Raw genomic sequence first — 21,920 nt, forward strand, 5'->3', positions numbered from 1 at the left:
ACAGTAACACAGAACAAAACAAGAAAGTATTAAATATAAATTGTGATTTAAGAAAAAGTGTATAAGGAGAAAATGTGAAAAAAAACTGTGCCTAATAGAATAACAACAGAAGTAAGAGAAGTCAGTTACAAAAAAGTAAAAGAAAAAGTGGTATTGGCAATTACTGAAAAGTAATAAAAAGCAATATTCCACCTGATAATAAACATAGTATTGTATGATATCAAATCAGTATTGTATACGATGAAAATAAATAAAATAAAAGCAATATTGCATGATAGTGAACATATATTATATACATAATATTAGATGTATTATCGTACATGATACATAATAAAAATTCAAATTAATATTGCACATGATAAACATAATATATGATATTAAATGTAATACTGCACATGAAAACAATAATGGAAATATATGACATTAAATGTAATATTGTACATGATACATGAAAAAGTCATGTTAATGAGCGTAGTATCACACATGATATTTAAGTTATGTTGCAAATGATGTTGAAAAGAAAAGCAAAGATAAAGCATGTATATGAAAAATGTGATAAATGGGTACTAATGGACAGATAAATGTATTTGATGTGATGTCATATTTTGTGTTCAGTAGGTTGGACAGCAATATAAATTAGGTTTATATAAGTCAGCTTCTGATCATTCTTGGTAAATTCAGCATCAACAAGTTGATTGAATATGTGAAGAACAAAAAAGCTGCAAAGACTGTCCATATTTTATAGCAAGTTTGCAAAACGTATGTGGATTAGGGTTCATGAACACAAGCTGTTACACTCTCACAACATGTACGGTTATTTGCATTGATCTCTGGCCAGTGCTTCTGTCATAAACCAGTCTGATAAAAGAACCAACTACAGTAAATGCTTTTACTCAAGTACCGTACATAAGTACAATTTTGAGATACTTTACCAGGGATGATCCAATGATATCATAACACAACAGGAGCCATTAATGCACGCATGAGTACTTACAGATTTTGTTATTTTTATTTTATTTTGGAAAAAAAAAAAAAGAAAGAAATTTAATGAAAAATTTTGAATGCAGGCACTTTTTGAAAAACGACAGGCAAAAAGACAGGCAGAAAAAAGAAAAGATACACATTTACAGATACACACAAATATACTTACATATAAAATAAAATAGTAATACCATATGTGATAAATTACTAACAATAAACCTCACCTATTACAGTGGGAGTGAATGAAAACACTAATTAAAGTAAGGAAAAAGTAAAAATAAGAATGCACATTATTAGGACAGATTCGTGTGTACTTGAATACTGGACTACTTTTACTTAACTAATACTTCTTTCCTTACTGGTAAAAAAAAAGACACTTGAAAGTCTAATTAGTGAAAACATAATTCCTTTTTATCCTCGTGTTAATCTTGTGTAACACATCCATCAAAAGAAGAATCTAAAGTGACTTCTAAAGAAGTCAGTGATTGCACCATCACTGAGATGAACAAAAGTTTTATAACCTCTTAACACCACAGGTTGTTACACTGATCTTACTCAGCCTCTCTCACGTGTCCATCTCAAATGTTTCATCTGAAAAGAAAGCAGCACTTCAGTCTCCTGATTGAAGACTTCTCTTTCATACAGAGTCAGGCAGCGAGGACCTGCTGCAGTCAAATCTGTGGTGCTCAGACTTTGATGTGAGATTATCGGGCCTCAGCTACGGGACAGAAGGTCACCACTCTCTCACTGGCTTGGTGCCTCCTCTTCTTCCCCTGCCGCTCAAACTGATCCAGTCAGATCTGAGTAAAAGAGGTCCCACCTGGCTGTCAGACATGTGGGTGTCCCTCTTGTATTGAGACGTCAACCTTTAAATCCTCCTTTTCAACATGTAGGGAGACGGAGGAAAACAAAACGAAGCCATGTCCCACAGGTTTCACACAAAGCCGAACTTTATTATGATTAAAAGCAAATGTATTTTAAAACATAACAAGTACAATTTAATTAGTAGATGTTACAGTATATAATAAAATCATTATATCATTTTTACATGAAACAAAATTATACAGCAGCTGTGCCCTTACTTAGAGGATCTTAAAAAAAAAAACAAAAAAAAAAAACAATCAAACCTGGACAAACATTAAAGGGATATTTCAGATTATCTGAAGTGGGATTGTATGAGGTACTTAATATCCATGGTCAGTTTGATTACTGTTGATGGCAGCTGGAAAAGCAGAGACGGGCACCAGCATAGAAGCTAAGCAATGCACTGCTGTGGACAAGGTTGGTCACAAAAGGTATTTTAGCAACTAATAAAAACAGTTCACTATATGCACACTATATTTTCACCAGTTAACTTGATATAGGACAGCCTTTTCTGACAGGCAACCAGTTATATAAGCCAAATAATCTCTCCTCCCAAAACCAACCAAACTCCATGGAGAAAATCAGTGATTTTATCTCACAGAACACAGAAGTTCTGATCTGTCTTGATCTGTTAGTTTGTTTGTGTTATTGTGTGACTTTGAGGAATCTGAATTATCCTTTTCAAAGACAAAAGTCACACAATAACAAACTAACAGACTGAGGACGCAGAGGACCAGCAACTCCCATGTCCTGTGAGGTAAAATTACTGATTTCACCAATGGAGTTTGGTTGGTTTGCAAAGAACAACATTTGGCTTATACAACTCATGGTTTCCCATCAGAAAAAGTTGTCTAATGAAAAAGTAAAACATTCTAAATATAGCGTACACTTTGAACTGATATAGATTTTTTTTAGGCCGACATTATTTAACTGGCTAAAATACCTTTTTCCAAGTACTCTGATTACAGTGTTAGTGCTCCACTCTGATTCTCTTAACTGGAGGCTTGTCAAACACCATCTACTGTAGCTAATACACTGACCATTGATGAGTACCTCATACAACTCTACATCAAATAACCTAAACTATCCCTTTAAACACACTGAATGTCTAATGAGGGTAAATATAGCTCTTTGAATAAAATGGCCTTTGGTAGGATGGCTGAACCCCCAGCTTCCTCTTTCACCTCCTTCTCTGGCATGTAACTCATCCCCTCCTTTAGGCACCACATGTGCAAAACATAATCATGCCGTTCAATCAGGTGCATGTATTTTTTTATATCAATCTCACATTTTGTTTGCTCAAAAATCACAAAACATTTTTGTCCACTGCAAATGAAATCTTCTAACCTTAACTCCTTTCTGACCCCTATTACCTCATCATAATTTCACCTACACACATTATCAGAAATTTTAAATGAGACTCAAGACTTTGGTATAAAAACCTTCTCAATATAACCTTGAAACAAATCACAGCTTTACAGTGTTCAACTTGTTTTTAGCTGCATGTCTATTTCCATCTAGCTTTCTGAAAAACCCGATTCGGATTCACATCTGCAAACACGAATGGTTTACGTGTGTATTCTGTCAAAATGACAGAATGCACATCTGGCAGAGCTTTGTCTGAAGTGAGTCAAACGTGTTTGATATTTGCAACAAATCATGGATCTTGACCAGCTAACAGATCACAGCTGAAGACAAAAGACAGCACTTTTCTTTGGGCATATGCAGAGCAGCCTGCAGACGCACACGCATTTGCTTAAGAAATTTCAGACTTTTTAGTTCTACTTGGCATCTGGATTTCAGTCAGTCATCAGGCTTTCAATGGTTATTATTTGTGGTTCCCCGCAAATGATTTTAAATAATCTCCTCAGCAGACAGGAGGTCACTGCTGAATATTTACATGTAGACAATGCCTTGGCGTTGAATTTGCATTTGATTACCATGAAATGTTGTGGCTTGGCTTGCACGTGTTCTTCATAGACGCAAACAACAACTCTTGTTGTTGCCACCTCTGTCTTGTCCTCTTTGGACACAGCTTTGCTCTCAGAGTTTTCTCTAAGTCTGTAATTTTACTGTTACTTAAGTATGCATTAAACTTTTAAAAGCATAAATCACTATAGACTAGGTCTGCATTTTTGTAGCAAAAAGGATTGCAAATGGTCCAGACAGACGAAAAACAAAAAAAAAAAAAAAACCCAAAACCCTCAACAACACTGCAGAGGCTCAGGTTTGGAGAAGTGACCGTGACCACTAATCAGAACAGTGCAAGAGTTTGAAGATTTGAAGAAACAGAAACCTCTTTGATTGAATGTCTGTTATTGATAATGCATTAAACATGAACATCTTAAAAGCAACTACACTGTAAAAAAAAAACAAAAAAACAATACATGAATTTTGTGGAATCAACTAATCTTTTCTCATTAACTGGACTTGGGTATCGGCACTCAATACCTTTAAGGTATCCACCAAAATAACCCAGTATCGAGTAGAATCGATACTTCTCCAGTCAAAAGATCCCTGCACTCAATCACCTCAATCACCGCAAGCATTCTTTGATTTAATGTGACGTGGGAAGTGCTTTATTTGTTTTTGGTATCACTTTAAGGGTACTGGAATGAGCCTGATATCAGACTGAAGAGGGCAAATTCAAAGGTCTTGACTTGTCTTACTGTGCAGAGTTCAAGCAACTCACTACATCAAGTACTTCAATAAACACGATCAGTATATTAGCAGGCTTCCCAGCATGCATTTTTTGAGTTATAACTCTCCTGAGACCCTTATCTTTATGGTTTGAAGAAAAAATATATGATGGAAACTTGCTGTGTGTCTCTGATACATTTTAAGAACTCATGGTTGCTTGTTTTCACAAGAATGACAACAGTGTGAACCACGATGAAGGTTAATATTGAATTCAGTCTCTACTCCCTTACACTTAACACCATTTAATATATTCACTGTGAGTTGTTTCACATATTGTCTTTGTGCCAGCGCTGAAACAAAGTAGCTTCAATAGGAGGAGCTGCAGCTGTGAGTTCTGTGTGTGAAATAAAGAAATTACTCTTTAAACTAAGAAAATATAAAAGGAAATCAAATTTGGTTGTAATGTTCATCGTTGTGACTGAAGAGTTGTTGGCTCAACTTAATATGTTAAGCTTATATTCTCAAGTACAACTAAATTAATATCAAGATTATGGCTAGAAAGGTTTTTTTTGGTTGGAATCATTAAACGTCTAGTTTATTTTACAGTGTAACAGAAATTTTCGTACTTTACGTAGGTAATTTAAACAGCACTAGTTTTACTTACTATTAGTTGAGTAACATTTCAGTGATGTAACAGTACTTGTACTTGAGTATAGACTGACAGTACGCTGCTGCCACCACATCCTCCTCTTCTGCTGGTCTCCTGAAGAAAGAAAACATTTGGATGCACATCAGCAAAGTCTTCATCTAACACCTAGAGACACAATCATCTCAGCCCCAAACCCAAAATCTGGCCTCTACATTTTCGGGAAATAATTTACTGCTGTCGGCAGAGAGCGCTTAACCAAAATAACAGACAAAAGACTAATTTCTCAGTAGGAAACTAATTAGGCTACAAAAAAAAAAAAAAAAAAGTCAGAGCAAGCTAAACTGTTCTCTGCGTAATAAAAACAGGAGCATATTATACACAATAAAAAGTCGTTCCAACGAATTACCATTTCACATTTAAAGATAAACCGACTTTATGAATGCATATGCAGCTTGTTCAAAAAAAACCAAACAATTAAATTGATTGGAATGGTCAATAAAGCTGTCACACTGTTCTGAGTTAACTAACCTAAAGGCTGACAGTGCTACTGAAAGGAGTTTGTGTTGATACATCATATTATCTGCTTGCAGGGATCAGAGCAACTGTTCATGTTGGCGTGCTGACCAACCTGTGACATATGAGAGGTCTTGATCTTCTTCACTGGGGTCATCAGGGAGTCTGGACTGGACCGTGACGCAGCCTCCGCCTCATCTGAAACCACCGTTACCTAAAATGGAACAGTTACAGCAACAACAGTTATTTGTTTGTGCCACCTTAGGGATCTAAGCTATGCTAGTTGCAAAGTTATTTTGGTGCCTTTATTCTACAGGACAACTGAAGATAAGACAGGAACGGGGGAGAGAGAGCGGGGTAATGACATGCAGCAAAGGGCTGCTGGCTGGAATTGAATCCACGGCCCCTGCGGAGGACTCAGCGTCAGTATATGGAGTCCATGCTCGACCAGCTGAGCTACGAGAACTCCCCAGGCTGTAAATCTTTCACAATAAACTTGGTGAAAGTCCTGTGACGTTATGCTGTTTTTTCATGCATCATTTGACCTCATCTGTTGATGGGGACTTGGGTGCGTGACTTCCGCTGTCCAGTGACGGAGCTATGGCTGCTGCTCGACTGATGTCTATGCGATTATTTAGGAGGATAAATCAGAAGTGCTTAAACAATGCTAACTGTGTCCTGAGTTAATAACTACACAATTATCTTTGTTAAGATGAAGCGTTTCCTTGACGAGGTCGAGACAGTCACACTTTTAGTTTGGCCAATCCAGGAGGCTGCACTGAGGACATAATGCTACCTGCAGCAGACACTTTGCTTAAGCCGTCAAACACGCTGCACTGCTTCAGACTTTTTTCAGAGTTTTGTATTTTAAGTGTTTCATAGTGTTACCTTCTTTACATACAGCTACTGTTTTACATGTTGAAGCTTCAATTCAGTTAAATTCAGTTGCGCAACGTCAAACATAATCACCTGATGCTGCCGGCTTCATTATCTTTAGGGGCAGTTAGATGTTTGCAATCTACGTTAAAGCGAATTAATGTCACATAAACACTGATAGCAGCACCATTTCTCGTTGTTGCTACTGTTGACTATAGTCAGTCATTTTGCCAGTGTGTCAAGAGGCCTCACCCCTCCAGCTGTGATCAGCTTTCTTGAAGACTTTGTTGGGATTGTTGAAGGTTTCACTGCGCAGGTGGCCACCCTCTGGGTTAAGAGAAAGGCTGTAGCTAAAACACACCTTTTTCAGCTGCTCCTGGAAGAAAACATATTTGTAGAAGGAGTATTTTATTAAGCCAGTCTGTTCCCTTTTACTTTCTTGCATGACTCAAAGTAATTTTCTGTTTGCCTTTTTACATTACTACACAGCTCTTAATACCTACATATTTCACAACAAAAAATAAAGCTGAATTGATGAACTATTGCCCGAGAAGTCAATAAAACAGACAGACATAGTTTTTCATCTCAGTGTGCTGCTCCAGCACAGGGGGGTAATTAAAACCGAAGAAAAGGTATTAAGAGGCTCATAAACAAAAATGTCTTGTTTGTTTGTCTGTTTTGCTCTGTTTTGTTTTTCTTCATGACGGATTTGTTTATACATTTCACCTTGTTCCTGCGGTGAAGCTTGATATGCATGAGGAAGCCCGCAGAGCCAAACTCCACCACTCTGTATGGAGGCTCCGACATACTGCAGACAGACACAGATGTGTTAAATGAAATACTGGTAGCTGTTACAGTGACATTAAACTGATGTTATTCTTAGTGCTGACAAAGGGCTGAGTTTCCTAGAGTTTCAACAGACAACGGCAGAGAATAAAACCAGTCAATGGTTGTTATTTTTTCTTTTCCCATAAGAAAGGAGGAGGGCTGCAGAGCCAACAGTCTCCTATGACCAATTTCCTGGGGGGGGGGAACCGTGCACACTTCTTTTGTGTTTTAAATGTATCATGTTGTACTGCATTAAGGTCCAGTGTGTACAATTTGCAGGGATTCACTGGCAGAATATAGCAGGAGTGGAATACAATATTCATAAGTATGTTTTCATTAGAGTATAATCACCTGAAAATAAGACATGTTGTGTTTTTGTTACCACAGGATGAGCCGTTTGTATCCAGAGACCTGCATACTGCAGCTCCTCAGAGTAGACCTACACATGGAGTGGAGTTTTCTTCCTCTACAAATGTTCAGTTTTGTGTTTTGTTGGTAATATCATCTCCACAAAAAAAAAACCAAAAAATAAAACCCTAAAATCAAAAATAAATATTTCTCCTCCAGCCAGTAGTGCTATTTATCTATCTAGACTTTTTTGGTGGGAGTTACAGAGCTTTGGTGATATCTGTGTTGCCTTCATTATAGGGCTCAAATATGTTTTCTGAGATTTATTTTGTGGCCAAAAATGACTCTTGATAGTAAAGTTTGCAGAATCCTGTCCTTGACACTTGGAAGGCGAGAGTGAAATGAGGCATTTACAATTTGCAAGCCAGATGTCACTGAATCCTACAGACTGGTCCTTTAATGTCTTTTCTGCAATGCATAAAACACACACAAAGACTATCCTTAAAGGAATAATTCATCTAGAATGTTTTGGTTTGAGTTGCATATTTAATTTAAGATAATCCACAGACCTTGTTATGAGCAGTTTCATATGGGGATTATTTTTAATTAGCTCACCTGAGGACAACACCATTAATATTGACATCCCACGCTGTCACAAGCATGAGCCTCTTGTCTATGAGTAGATGCACACATGCTCACTTCTGCACTCAATCACAAGCCAAGTGCCATCTAGTTCCATTATATTTGAGATAGGGCAGACACCAGAAGAAAATGAAACACATGTATTTTTGATTTGGGGGTGAAATGCTCCTTTAAACATAGATAGGATCTCTAACTGTTGTCAAATGACCCAAATCCAACACTTCAGTCATGTGATGACGACTGAGCAAACTCCACTCAGTGGATTCAGACACTGACATGAAGTTGAAAACCCAGAAAAAGTGCATAAGTGGACTTTGTGTTGAGTCATAACAGAGGTTGTGTTATGATGAGCCAGACTGTAGGCTCAGGAAAAAGCCTTCATCACACCCCTCATTTATAAATATCTAAGTAATGGTATAAATATAGACAAATCACCCACTTGGAAAGCTATCAGTCAATACATTACAGCCTCTATCCCACCACTGAATACTGGGGAAGAGGTGTGACTGCATGACTTTGTAGCAGCATGAAAACTCATCCTGTCATCCTAGCAGCAGATTTTATAAAACATATTTAAGCTCTCAGCATTTGCACATTATAAGTAAACCATTTTTGCCAAAATAATCTTGACTCAAGGTTTAGTAAAGAGGCACAAACTGTGTCTAGAGGGACTGTTAGCTAGTTAAATACGCTAAATGCTAAATAACGGCTAACTAGCATAGCCTAAGAGTCAAATAAGTACCAGCTTTGATCGTTTCCTCTGTGAAAGGTTTCTGAAGTAGGCATAAAGACACTCATTGTACCTGGAAGTCCATCGTATTTCGGCCTCGGTGGTTGTTTGTGTCGCCACAGTCTCAGCAGGAAGGCGGCTCAGCAGCCGTTGCTGCCCTCATCAGTTTAGACAACATACATCCATTGTTTGTGTTACTGTGCGTCTCGTCGTCGTTTCCCGGTCATGTAAGCCATAAAACTATCAGTTCCATCATTTCACAGACTGTTTCTCCAATCTATGAGAACTTCCTTGGCAGTCTAAAGTTTTCCACGGCACGCTGACATCTTCCAGGATGTTTCTTCCTCGGAGCCAGCGCACGCCCTCTCTCATCCAATCAGAACGTAGGAAATTTAAGCGGGCTGGAAAGGAGCCAATCAGAATACGCAGTAGGCGGAGCAGTCTCGAGCCATATATTGGACGGCGCTGGTCCGTACAGCTAGAAGGGAACCCTGGATTTGCTAAACTCTCGCGAGATTTTTGCGCGATGTTTCTTCATTGTGCAAGAAGTACAAATTAGTAATGTTTTATAAAATTATAACAATGTGGTTAAAATCTGCTTAGGTTTTTGGACAAAACAAAATACTGGGTTATGGTTAGGGAAAGATCTTGGTTTGGGTGAAAATGTTTACTCTCGCGAGATCTTTCGGGTCCCTTTTAGACAGGACTCAAAGGTGGGAACCTAATTAAATTAATGGATGTTTCATATGTGTTTCAGTCATTAGAAGTCATTTTTAAAATTAGTTTGATAGTTGAAATTCTTTAGTGAGTGACCCTGGAAACAGCAGTTTTAAAAATAATGTCACCCCAAGGGTCATTTATCATCTTTGGTAGCCTAGCTCATGGTCTTTTTAAAGCTACTACAGTAATATATTAGCCAAATACGAATAAGCAGGGGATTTTAAATTCCATGTTTAATCATTATATTTTGTGGTAATGGTGGTGGCAACAATTACGTTTTGGTGCACTGGAACCTCTATAAAAGTTCCTTGTAGTAGCTTTAAATATCTAAGATTTTAGCTACTAAATGAAATAACAGTAACAAGGAAATGTATATCTTAATTATTGCTTATTTATTTGCATGTAAACAGAGTCCGATGCTATGTTGAAATTGTATTCTGATATATGAAGGACAATACGGATCAATTTCTCTACCATGGTATATTTTTTATCAATTTATTTTATTTGTAAGAGCCTGTGTATGATTATAAAGATGAAATGTTTCAATTTCATGTATTGTACTATCTGCAGTCCCTTGGTTGGTCACAATTAAAACACACACACACAGTGACAGAACAGCACCTGACAAAAGGACAGGACACATAATACAAAATTAAATTTATTGTGATTAGAGCTAAAATGGTTAATCGATTATTAACTGATTGTTAAATTAATCGCCAACCATTTTGGTAATCAGTTAATCTTGAGCTTTGACCACTTGATCAACACATTTTTGCCATTTTCTGACATTTTATGGACCAAACGACTAATTGATTAATAGCTAATTAATTGAAAAAATAACGGACAGATTAATTGATGATGAAAATAATCATTATTTGCAGCCATAATCATGATCACAGTGATACACAAGTCAAATGAAAATCCAATAACGTCATAAAGCATCATTGATCAGCAACACTGCCAACAATGACCTAAGTGTAAAGGGAAAGTTACAACAATATAAAGGGTATTGCAAAATTTCAGTAGTCATATTTATATCATCTCACAGTATATTGGCTGATATCAAAAGGTCCGGTCTTATATCCTAATATTTTAATTTTTTAACACACCAATCAAAGACGAATCTTAAGTGATCATGCACAATGTATTTTCTGCAACATTTAGTTCTTCACAATTGTCTTATTTTTACCAGCCGTTCACAAATATCCACCTCCGATGTTTAATCTGAAAAGAAAGCGGTGCGACTCCTGATTGAAGACTTCTCTTTCATACAGAGTCAGGCAGCGAGGACCAAGCAGTCAAGTTTGTGTGGTGCTCAGACTTTGATGTGAGATTATCGGGCCTCAGCTACGGGACAGAAGGTCACCACTCTCTCACTGGTTTGGTGCCTCCTCTTCTTCCCCTGCCGCTCAAACTGATCCAGTCAGATCTGAGTAAAAGAGGTCCCACCTGGCTGTCAGACATGTGGGTGTCCCTCTTGTATTGAGACGTCAACCTTTAAATCCTCCTTTTCAACATGTAGGGAGACGGAGGAAAACAAAACAAAGCCATGTCCCACAGGTTTCACACAAAGCAGAACTTTATTGTTAGTTTGTTTTTAAACGTTTGTCCGACTTATAAAAAATGAATACATATCCACGTTAATCATCATCATCATCATTTTTCCATCAAAAATACAGTTGTGTCCTGCAAGACTTTCAATTAAACCCAAATAAACATTTTGTTAAATAAAGTGTCCAAAACATATTCCTATGAATGAATACATCATGAGCACTGGTTCTCAAACTTTTATTAATGATCAAAGATTAATTTTCTACAAGCATTGGTTACTTTAAATATATTATCGTCCACAGGAGGTCACTATTGAGCACTGAAGTGCACAGAACACCTTTGTGCATTTCTTATTGTAAAATATCTATTGTTATATCTATTGTATCCTTCAGGAAAGATCATGTGAATGGAGGCACAATGTACCTGAATATTCTCAAAAATCAAGAGCTTTTTCAACAAAAGCTCTTTTAACAGTACAGCGATGAATCAGTCATACAAAAAAAGGAGATTTGCATGTGACTGTTGATTTCGAGTCTTATTTCAGAGGTCCTGAATGAGACCAAACAATTTTTTTTCCCTGAGAAATAAACCCGAGAATGATCTGATCTTGATAGACAGGTGTTACTGAAATGTTAGAAATGTCCCCAGATTAAAATAAAGTCAGAAACTAGAGCACCTTTAATTCTAATTTGTCACTACACAGATTCAAAACTGAACAATATTCAGTTCAGGTTACACAGCTCACAGCCCTGAGGGCAGGAGTGTTTGACAGGATCACGTGCTGAGGTACTTTAAAAACTCCATGTAAACACATTTCACCGTCTGCTTCACTCAAAGAAACTGTCAGTTATTGTTTCTGAGAAAAACATCATAAGAAAACATTTCAAACATATTCATACATGTACAAAATCAAACAAGTATTCAAAAATAAGTCACAGCAATCGGTTTACAAAAATACACGTTTAACTGTCAAAAACTCTTTAAACACTCAGTCATTCAGGGTCTGTATATATATGTACATATTTCCAGGGAAGTTCAACATCAGTCAACTCTAAACACCAGCTGCCCTCCAGCTGTTTCCATCAGTATTTTCATTATTATTATTATTTTAAATTTCAAATAAGTTTTCCCACGATAAACACAATCACGTATTTGAAAGAGAAACAAAAAACAAATATTTCAATTAAAATAATATGTTCTGCATTTGTTACTGTATTCGAAAAATGAATCTATATGTTAAAAATTCAAAGCCATCCATTTGACCATATAAATGGGTATATTTAAATATACTTTAATTAAAGTTTTATAGAATAATTATTTTGTGTTTTTTTCACTAAAGTTACTCTGTGACGGTAAACTCAATATCTTTTATATCTGAACAGCATTTTTTACAATTGTCTGTCATTTTATCAACCAAGCAACTAATCGATAATCAAGAAGAAGATGATCATCGGATTAATTGATAATAAACAGCCTTAATGATTATTGTTGGTGTTAAATAAGTAAGAATTATAAGACAACGGAAATCTGGGCACAGACACAAAACAAAAGCATAATAACATGATCATCAGATTATTGATAATGAATTGAAATATTTGCTTGGTTTGGTTGCAGCCTTAATCATTATTATTAGTGTAAAATATGTCAGGATTTTAAGACAGTGGGCCTCTGGGCACAAACAAACAAACAAACACAAAACAAAAACATAATCAAATTGGTCTGGGCAGAAACTCAACATTAAATATAATATAAATACTAAACTCTTCATGCATAACCCGACTCCTAGAGGCCTCCTGACCCATTGATCCATTCACTAATCCATCCATCGTGTAAACAATCCTTTGATAAACCCGTAGATTTAGTTGTTGTATAGAGTTACACTGTATTAAAAGACTTGTTAATCAGTGTGGGAGTGGTAGCGGGTTGTTTTTGTGGTGAGGCTGTCCTCATGGAAATGTTTTACCAGAGCTGAAACTGACTTTAACATTGTTAGCAGCGTTTCTGTGTTTTGGTGGTGCCCTTCAGGACAATGTGAGGTAATCCAACAGCCCATTTATCACACGGCCAGTACTGCAGTCCAGGCAGAGAGTACGGTATCTCATAGTTGGCGTCCAGGTAAGCTATCAGCGTGCTGCCGTAGGCCACGGCTATCACGATCAGAATGTGCCTGCAGGATACAGATAATGAAGATCAATACACATGAGCATGTCCTTGAGAGAAACCACATTGTCTCCAAGAAATTACATGAAGGCTCACAGACTACTTACTTTTGTTTTGCATGAAACATATGCCCACAGGGGATTCTTTGCCAAGTGAATGATCAACTACGTTCTTTGATTGCAAAGGCGTAGGGAGGTGTTCGAGGTGCATTGATGGGCGTACAAAGTTCATAACTTGGGTTTAGTCAACAACAGCAGTTTGGTCGAGGTTAGGCAAAGATTTTTGCTTTCATTACATGCTAATGCAGTAAACACGTCCGTTGTCACTGTTTTTAATTATCATAAAAAGCAGCCACGATCTGAACAAAGTGCTTTTACTGTTTAACCATAAAAACCATTAATCATGCTTTAGTTTCTATGAGCGAACATTGTTTTTGCAAAAGTAGACATTGTGGCGAGAACAATGAAATATAATGTCAGTAAATGTTTTGCAGATGTGTTCAGTAAAAACGTTATGTTGATCAAAACTGTATTTCAAGTGGCATTATGTTTTCTTTTTAATGTATTTGTTTTAGCAAATTAGAAGCATACGAATGTAATTTCTAGAACGGAGAGGTGGAAGGAAATGAAAGAAAACTTAAGGAAAGGAAAGCAAAGGAAAGAAAGGAAACATAAACAGGAAAGGAAAGCGGAGGAAAAGGACTTACCAAATGCCGTGTAGGTAGCAGAAGTTCAGCCTCTGCCAGAAGCTGCAGCCAAAACGGTCACTAATCCAGCAGGAGATGGCGAGCACCCACAGAGCCACCGACAGCTTGGCCAGACGCAGAACCTTCTGGTCATTGCAGCTGAGGAAGAGAGAGACCTGGTTATCATAAAAAAAAAAATCAAAACTGCACCAAAAACAGGAACAGATTACAAAAAACCCCAGAGTTTTCGTACCATCTCATCTCGACACCCAGAACATAGAGCAGGTGGAGGCCGAAGCAGTTTAAAGCGTAGGCATTGGCTGTAGGCTTGACAAAAGATGACAACGTGGTGATGACAGTAACCGCCAGGACGAAACTTGAAAATGTGGACCTGTGGATGAAGAGTGAAAAAACAGACGAACAGGTTCAGGAGTATGGACGCAGCTATATTTGCAGTTATTGTGTTAAAAAGCTAATTTTCTTTAACCTCAAGGAAACAAAAGTCCACTTGGTCAGAATAAATTTCTGCTTAGAGCCAAAAGTGACGCTTTTGTGAGATTCATCATCAGTACACAACTGCACGGAAACGAGGAAACAACCTTTGTTGTCTCATGAATATGGGTTGATTATCTCATTATCTCAAGATAACAAAACTGATTTCCTGAAAATAACACAAAAATCAGCCTGTTATGATAAGAAAACAAACGTCGCTATCTCAAGATAACAAAATAATGAATCGGTTATCATGTCAAAACAAGCTTTGTTTGATAATGAGACAATGAACCCCTTATCATTGAGAAAACAAGGTTTGTTATTTCAAGATAATAAAATAGTTAACTGTTATTGTGAGACTGCATATAAGAAGATTGTTAGCTCATTGTAACAAAACTATGAGCTTTGTTATCTTAAGAAAACAACAAAAAATAGCGTGTTATCATGAGAAAACAACATTTTCTATCCCAAGATAATGAGACATTTGTGATCTTGAGATAACAGCATTAAAAAAAATAACTTTAAGTACGCCTGGTCACAGTTTCTGTACAGGAGCAGAGGCAGATCACGCTGTTCGTACGTTGCTGCGTTTTACTGCCTGAATCTTTCTGGCACAAACTCCTGAGTCGTGGCCCTCAAGCACAAGTCCATGTTCAAGAGGACTAACCCGTTACTTTAAAAACAGGAAAATCAACATGAGCTTATTGAGTCAGGGGTGTGTGATTCTTCTCAGGTGCTCATTAAAATGTAATTAGTCTTTTCCCACATTATGGTTAAATATTTACACAGCTGGGGTGGAGCTCCAGTCTTTCACAATAGTTGTGGGGGGGGTTCTCTGTCACGTTAAGGTGAAAACAGCAGCAACACATTGTGTCTTTGTGACAATGACGGCGGTTGAGGCTGTCAGACAGGCTCCTCAGTAGGCACAGGTTAGGTTTCAGACTGCCGTGCCTTGGAAACACGCTGTCTTTGTTTTTCTTGTCTTATTAGGGGATTATTGATCTGTGTGTGAGTCCTTAGTAAACGCGTGGAAATATGAATTAAAGGACCAGTGCGTGAGATTTAGTGGCTCCTAACAGAGCGTTTGCAGATTGTAAACAACAGGTCTCACTCTCCCCCTTCCAAATGTGCAGGTGAATCAGCAGTGGCTGCAGAGTTTGGTTTGTCCATTCTGGGCTACTATAGAAACAAAACAATGCAACATGCTTGATTCTATAGAAGAGGACCTGCTCCCTCTGTAGATACAGACAACTCACTCCAAGGTCACAGAAATACAATGATTCCCGTTTCCAGGTGACTATGTACTAATTAAAACAAACTAATGAATATTATACTGCATTTCTTACCATATTCTGACAATAAAACACATAAATCCTACACACCAGACCTGTAACACTAAATAAAAACAGAAACAAAGGTTGCTTTATCTGTCTTACCTGTCTTTTATAAAAGAAGGGAAGAGCCTTCGGGGGAACCAGACAGCATATCCCACTGCCAGCACCCAGAGGATAGACAGCTCATCCAACATCTGGCCAACAAAACTAAGTGTCATGTGGAAGTATGCCGAGAAGAGCCCTGCAGAAAGAGACGACTACATTTTTAATGTGAAGGGACCAGAGAAAAAGCAATTGATCAAACAATCAATTTAACCTTTCCTAAGCCCCGCCCCATTTCGCTCTGGGACCTGTAAAACTAACATGTATGTAGTCACTTTTTAAATGGACAAATATTAGTAAAACACTAGCTCTGTAGCAGAACTGACCACATCTATCATTAGCTAGCTAGTGACATCTGACTAATCAATCATTGGCTAGCATTTTGCTAACATTAGTTAACTTAAAATGCTATAAAAACATGGATGAGTCTAGCACATATAATATCTAAGTACAGGAAACGACAGTAGAAAGCTGCCTGATGTTCTGCTGAATACAAAGTTTGCTCAACTGTTAGAGAAGCAAAGAGCAAAAAGGGGCGGGACTTAAGAAGGGTCTATTGAGACTCTAATCATTGCAGCTGTAGTTGGAAGTAGACTGCTTTGTTTTAATGTGTCAAAGGTCCAAAAGTTGGGGAACTACTGCTTTAACGATTATACAAGAGTGTGTATGGTTTGTCTCATGACCCATTTCTGTGTCCTACTTTAAAGTCCAACATCTCGGGGACTTTTGTATTTATAGGTTATATCACAATGCTGGTGTGCATCAGGGGTCCATTTTGGACTCTGCAGGTATATAAGACTGTTCAATCTGTTTGTGCAGGGTGTGCACTGACAAAACAGTGATTTATGATTCATGGCTTAGTGACTCGTGCTGTGTAAAATGCAAGGAAAACAGACTTTTCTTGAGATACGAACTAGAGAATATAAAGTCATTTATCTAAAATGTTGAAACAGATAAATATAAGCATGAAAGTTATGAATACAGGAAAAAACAGAGTGACTGACCTACAAATATCATCATGATCCAGACCAGATGAATCGCCAGGTTCCTCTCTTTGGCGTAAGGGTGCAGAAGGTAGAGCATGATGGGAGATATAATGAAGAAAACAAAGCTGCTCATCTGGAGGGAAAATATCATTTAATCAACAAAACAATATTAATAAGCAAAAGCTTTTTTGTCTGTGAGCTTAGACATGTATTTCTTATTATAACTAACTGGATTATAGGTATTATTCTGCAAACAGAAATATTTCCTGACTTAAGTACAGGAGTAAATGCAGCCGTATAGAAAAGCAGAACTTACCGTGTTGAAGTACTCCACGACGTGTTCGGAGTGTTTGTAGTTGTCTTCACACCAGTCGATTTCTGAACTCTCATAGGAGAAAGCTCCTGCCATCTTTTCACTGGAATAAACACCTGCAGCACGGAGAGAGTGAGGGCAGTCGAACGTACTTCAGTGTCAGTTGCTCCTCCATCAGATGTATTCAAAACCCTGGGAGTGTCTGGATAGGTGGTTTATGGAAATCAGTTTCCACTCCCCACTGAATTGCTTTAGATTTGTATTCAAATGTAGCTTTTGCATGTTTCCTCGGAAGCTTCACAATAGCGATTTCGGTGTTTAAGGGATCAACCACAGCACTTTCTCAAAATTTGTTTTGAAGTGATTTAGTGCAGAACTTTCATCAGGTTTGGGGACGTTTCAGTGACAGATCAAAAACGGAGACACCAAGGCTGAGACCGCATCTTTCAATAGACCCTCCATGTCTCTAAAAGCTCCCTTCCAAGGGACAGAAGACATTACATAACTGTTGTTACAAGCTGCGTAGTTCTCAATATAAGTCAACTGATTCCTCTGTAAAGAATTGTCGGAGTGCCCCTTTAATACGTTTAAAGCCCTTTTACAGACACTTCCTAAATTGCAGATTATATCTCAACTGTTTGGTACAAACGGTAATTAGGGTTAGGACTTGATTTAGGAAAAAAAACCTTGACGGATACAGTTCCTCGGTCAGTGTTCCTATCCTAACTGTCACATACACGAACATTTTACCTCCCAGAATCGCAAATAAACTCAGTTCTGTCCATTTAGAATAAGCTGACCTAATTTTCACTTTTCACCTGTAGTAGTAGCTAACTCACTAGCTACCAGTAGTGGTAGTGTTAGCCAACATTTGCTAACTGTAGTGTTTACTAACAGCAGCTAATGGTGGTGTTAGCAAACTTAAAATAGGGATGACATATACAATATAGTTTCTAACATTCTTTCCAGTGTCATGTATATAAATAAATAATCACTAGTGGACAGTAACAAAGTACATTTACTTGACTTGACTACTTAAGTACAGTTTTTTTTTTTGGAAACTGACTGGACTTTCACTCCACTAAATTTCTAGGGAGGTTGTCAAGCATAGCTTTGAAGTCAGCTGTTGCTGTTTTTTCTTTTCTAAAATATGATTGGCCACATGCTGTGTTCCTCACAGGAGGAAACCAATCACAGTACCCGCTCTCAGCTGGGACAAAGCAGAAATACATCATCCAGACGCGCTCTGTAACAAGAGCAAGCAGCTCTCCCTCTTTCATCCAAACAAAACTCTGTTTTGTACAACAAAAAATGTTGACAGCAGGAGAAAAACAAAATTAAATCTCAAGATGTTATTAAAATTAGAAAAAGAGAAATAATTCCAGGTAGGTTTTTAATGATGGATTGTTTTTATCAGGGTGAAAAATACCACATAATTAATGTATATACTGCCCCTGAAGACAGAAAGAAATCTCTTAATAGACTTGGAGAACTCCTTACAGTTGGCTTGAATCTAATTACATCAGAACACATCAAATGACAATATCTGTCCTTTTTGTTTCTGATTGTATTTCTATGCTGAAGTTTTTACAAGTGTTTCTACAGGCTTTGTGTAGCAGAGTGATTCTACAAGCAGGTCAGTGCATCATCAGGTGGTTTCAGAGAATTACAAGGTTCAGTAAATGCATCATGAAAACAATACAACGATTTATTGATATTAGAAAATGTACTTTGTAATTTGTACTTTTGAATATGTAAGTATTTTTAAAAGCTCTTAACTCAAGAAAAATTTTGACTTAACAACTTTCACTTGTAGTTGAGTAACATTTGACCAGGAGTATCTATACTTTGACTGTAAATAATAATAAAATAGCAGTAAAAATAAAATAAATATACACCTCTCAATGTAATGTAGTCCCGTAAAACATCACATTCAAAGTTATAAACTTAATGAAGGTAAAATTTATAGCAGGGATATTGTATCGAATTACAGCATTTGGTACATGTGTACCTAATAAAGTGGCTACTGAGTCTAAACAAGAGATAATAGAGTGTAAATACAGTATGACTGAATTTTGATTATTAGAATGTGATTGCCCTAGTAAATATTTAATTATAGGATTATTGTTAGGTGAAACTCACTATTGATCATCACATGTACTCTCAGTTACTGTCAGGAATAATAACAGGATTATTCTAGTGAGTTCATGTGAAAGGTGTGTCAGTTCACACCTTTTCTGGTAGAAAAGAGCCATGAAAATCGAATTATTTATTATTTATAACATTACTAAATGAAAAAAACACTCATGGTCAAAGTATCATGAATGACTGCCTCTTACCTCCCATGTCGCTGTTGTTGTCCCGGCCTCCAGTCACTCAGTGCTGCTCTGCTCCAGGTGTTTCAGGACAACAGGTGTATTTTTTTTTAGGGGACGGATCATCGAAATGCTCCCGATCCTGTTGCGCGACCCTGTGACGTCACTAATGAACGCGCTGAGCGGTTTCACATCATCTCTGTGCCAAAACTATCTGTCACCAGGAGAAAATGTCCGGAATGGACTAATCTTTTCAAATGAGAAAACACTTAAAATATTCTAGAAAAAACTGTAAAGTGAGGTCAGAAAGTCCGACTCGATCACCAGCGTCACAGACGGTCGGTGGGAGAGTTTGAGTATTAAATATCATAAAAAGACGATGATACAGAGCAGACTGGTGAGAGCAACAGGTGTTACAGGTACAGTACAGCTCCTGAACTCACTGTAATCTCAGGGCTTCTCTAGAAAGGAGGCTTAACAAACCGGTCCATCTGTCCCCACTGCCTCAGGACAACTCCACAGGTATATTTCAAAATAAAAGCATCGTGATGGCGTGTATGTGTGCGGATAGATGGATAGATAGATAGATAGATAGATAGATAGATAGATAGATAGATAGATAGATAGATAGATAGAAACAGGAGATGCACAGCAACTAAAAATAAAAAAAATATGTCCAACACCAGAAAAGAGAAATAACTAATAAATAATTGAAATAACTTTTTTTTTTTTAATCTAATGTGGTAGAGTGGAGGGAGGTGAAGCTTTGTGTGTGTTAGTTTCATTTAATTAAAAGTTGCGCAAGTTTCAAATGCAGTGATGGTAGAAGTAGTAGATTAAAAACTGACTGGAGCTCATACTTATATCACAGCACATACAGTATGTATTAGCATCAGGATGTAACCAGATACTGTGGGGAAGAAGTACTCTGATCTATTACTTCACTTTATCATCAACGTGTACTCAAAGTAACTAAATACTCATGCAGAAATGCACATTTCAGAATATGTATTGTGATATGTATGATAATGTATTGTATTATATTACTGCATATAATTATTGATGCATTAATGTGTTCATCACTTTAACATTGCAGCTGGTTATGATGGTTGTAGTGTTAATTTATTTATATACTAGGAAGAGTGTATAGTCTTATCTTAACCTATAATAATACAACATCATTTATTTGTTGATTATATTTTGTATTATTGATTGGAGATAGAGAGTAAATGTACTTAGTTACTTTCCACCACTGAAAGGTGGAGCTAATCTTCAGCAACGCTGCACACTGTTGGTAGTTAAATCTACAATGCATCATATTTTATTTTAAGTTCTACTCTATATGTAAAAGCTTAAGCTATAGCTATGGAATAAAAAAAACAATATTTCAGTCTTGAATATAGTGAAGTACACATATAAAGTAGTATAAAATGTAAATACTCAAGCGTAAAATATAATTAAGCCACAATGTATTTTTTAATTTAAGTGTAGTGTACCATTTTCTTTAAATACTTTACTTTTTTTTTTACCATGTGAACATTTCAAGAATTATTGAGTTAAAAAAGAACAACACATAAAAAGAGTGTTAAAACTCTTTATTTTTCTCTTCTTACTCATGTACAAAAACAGATATCGATTGACTATGAAGGAATTACATTATTTTACAAAATCAGCCACAATTTTAAAGGCAGAAAAGAATCTTTTAAAATGTAAAATTAATAAAAGTAACCTTTTTCTGTTTTGTTCTTCATTAATCTTTTATAACTTACTGATGACATATATCAGTGCAAAAGTCCTTGAGGTAAAAAATATGAAAATATTTTTTTTTTTTAACAAAGTGAAAAATATATGATAACCTACCAACAATGATATTAGTAAAAATTCAGAAATAGAAATTCAAATGTTTGTTTAAGTGATATCCAGTATAGTCAGGTATTGTCTCTGTCTCTGGCTTTGATTCATCTGAAGCAGGTTTGTTACAGCAGTGCAGTCAAGTTCACTTGTTGTATATTTGATATAATTCCAAATTTCTAATATCTATTATTATGCCATTTTAATCAAGAATACTGAGCAGTACTGAGCGTTGCTCCGGAGAGAAGCTTCAGGCAAATACAAACACTGTAGACACCAGAAAGTAATGCTGGATTTTCAGCTCTTAAAGCTGTAAGTTGAGCTTTGAATAGTTTTCGGT

At 36.8% G+C, this 21,920-nt stretch overlaps 1 protein-coding gene across 1 annotated transcript; it reads right to left on the reverse strand.

Annotated features, from left to right (window-relative positions):
* Positions 1-12,050: 12,050 nt before the first annotated feature.
* On the reverse strand, positions 12,051-20,030 carry acer1 (alkaline ceramidase 1). Its single transcript, XM_084723756.1, has 7 exons — positions 19,754-20,030; positions 17,418-17,530; positions 17,120-17,234; positions 16,116-16,254; positions 14,441-14,578; positions 14,209-14,346; positions 12,051-13,509 (listed from the first exon to the last, which is right to left on the reverse strand). The coding sequence occupies exons 1-7, from the start codon at positions 19,758-19,760 to the stop codon at positions 13,332-13,334; spliced, it is 828 nt and encodes a 275-aa protein (XP_084579882.1). The 5' UTR covers positions 19,761-20,030; the 3' UTR covers positions 12,051-13,331.
* Between the last annotated feature and the right edge of the window lie 1,890 nt (positions 20,031-21,920).

Source organism: Lutjanus erythropterus, chromosome 7 (assembly GCF_056507025.1).
Source record: "Lutjanus erythropterus isolate fLutEry1 chromosome 7, fLutEry1.hap2, whole genome shotgun sequence".
NCBI lineage: Eukaryota > Metazoa > Chordata > Actinopteri > Lutjaniformes > Lutjanidae > Lutjanus > Lutjanus erythropterus.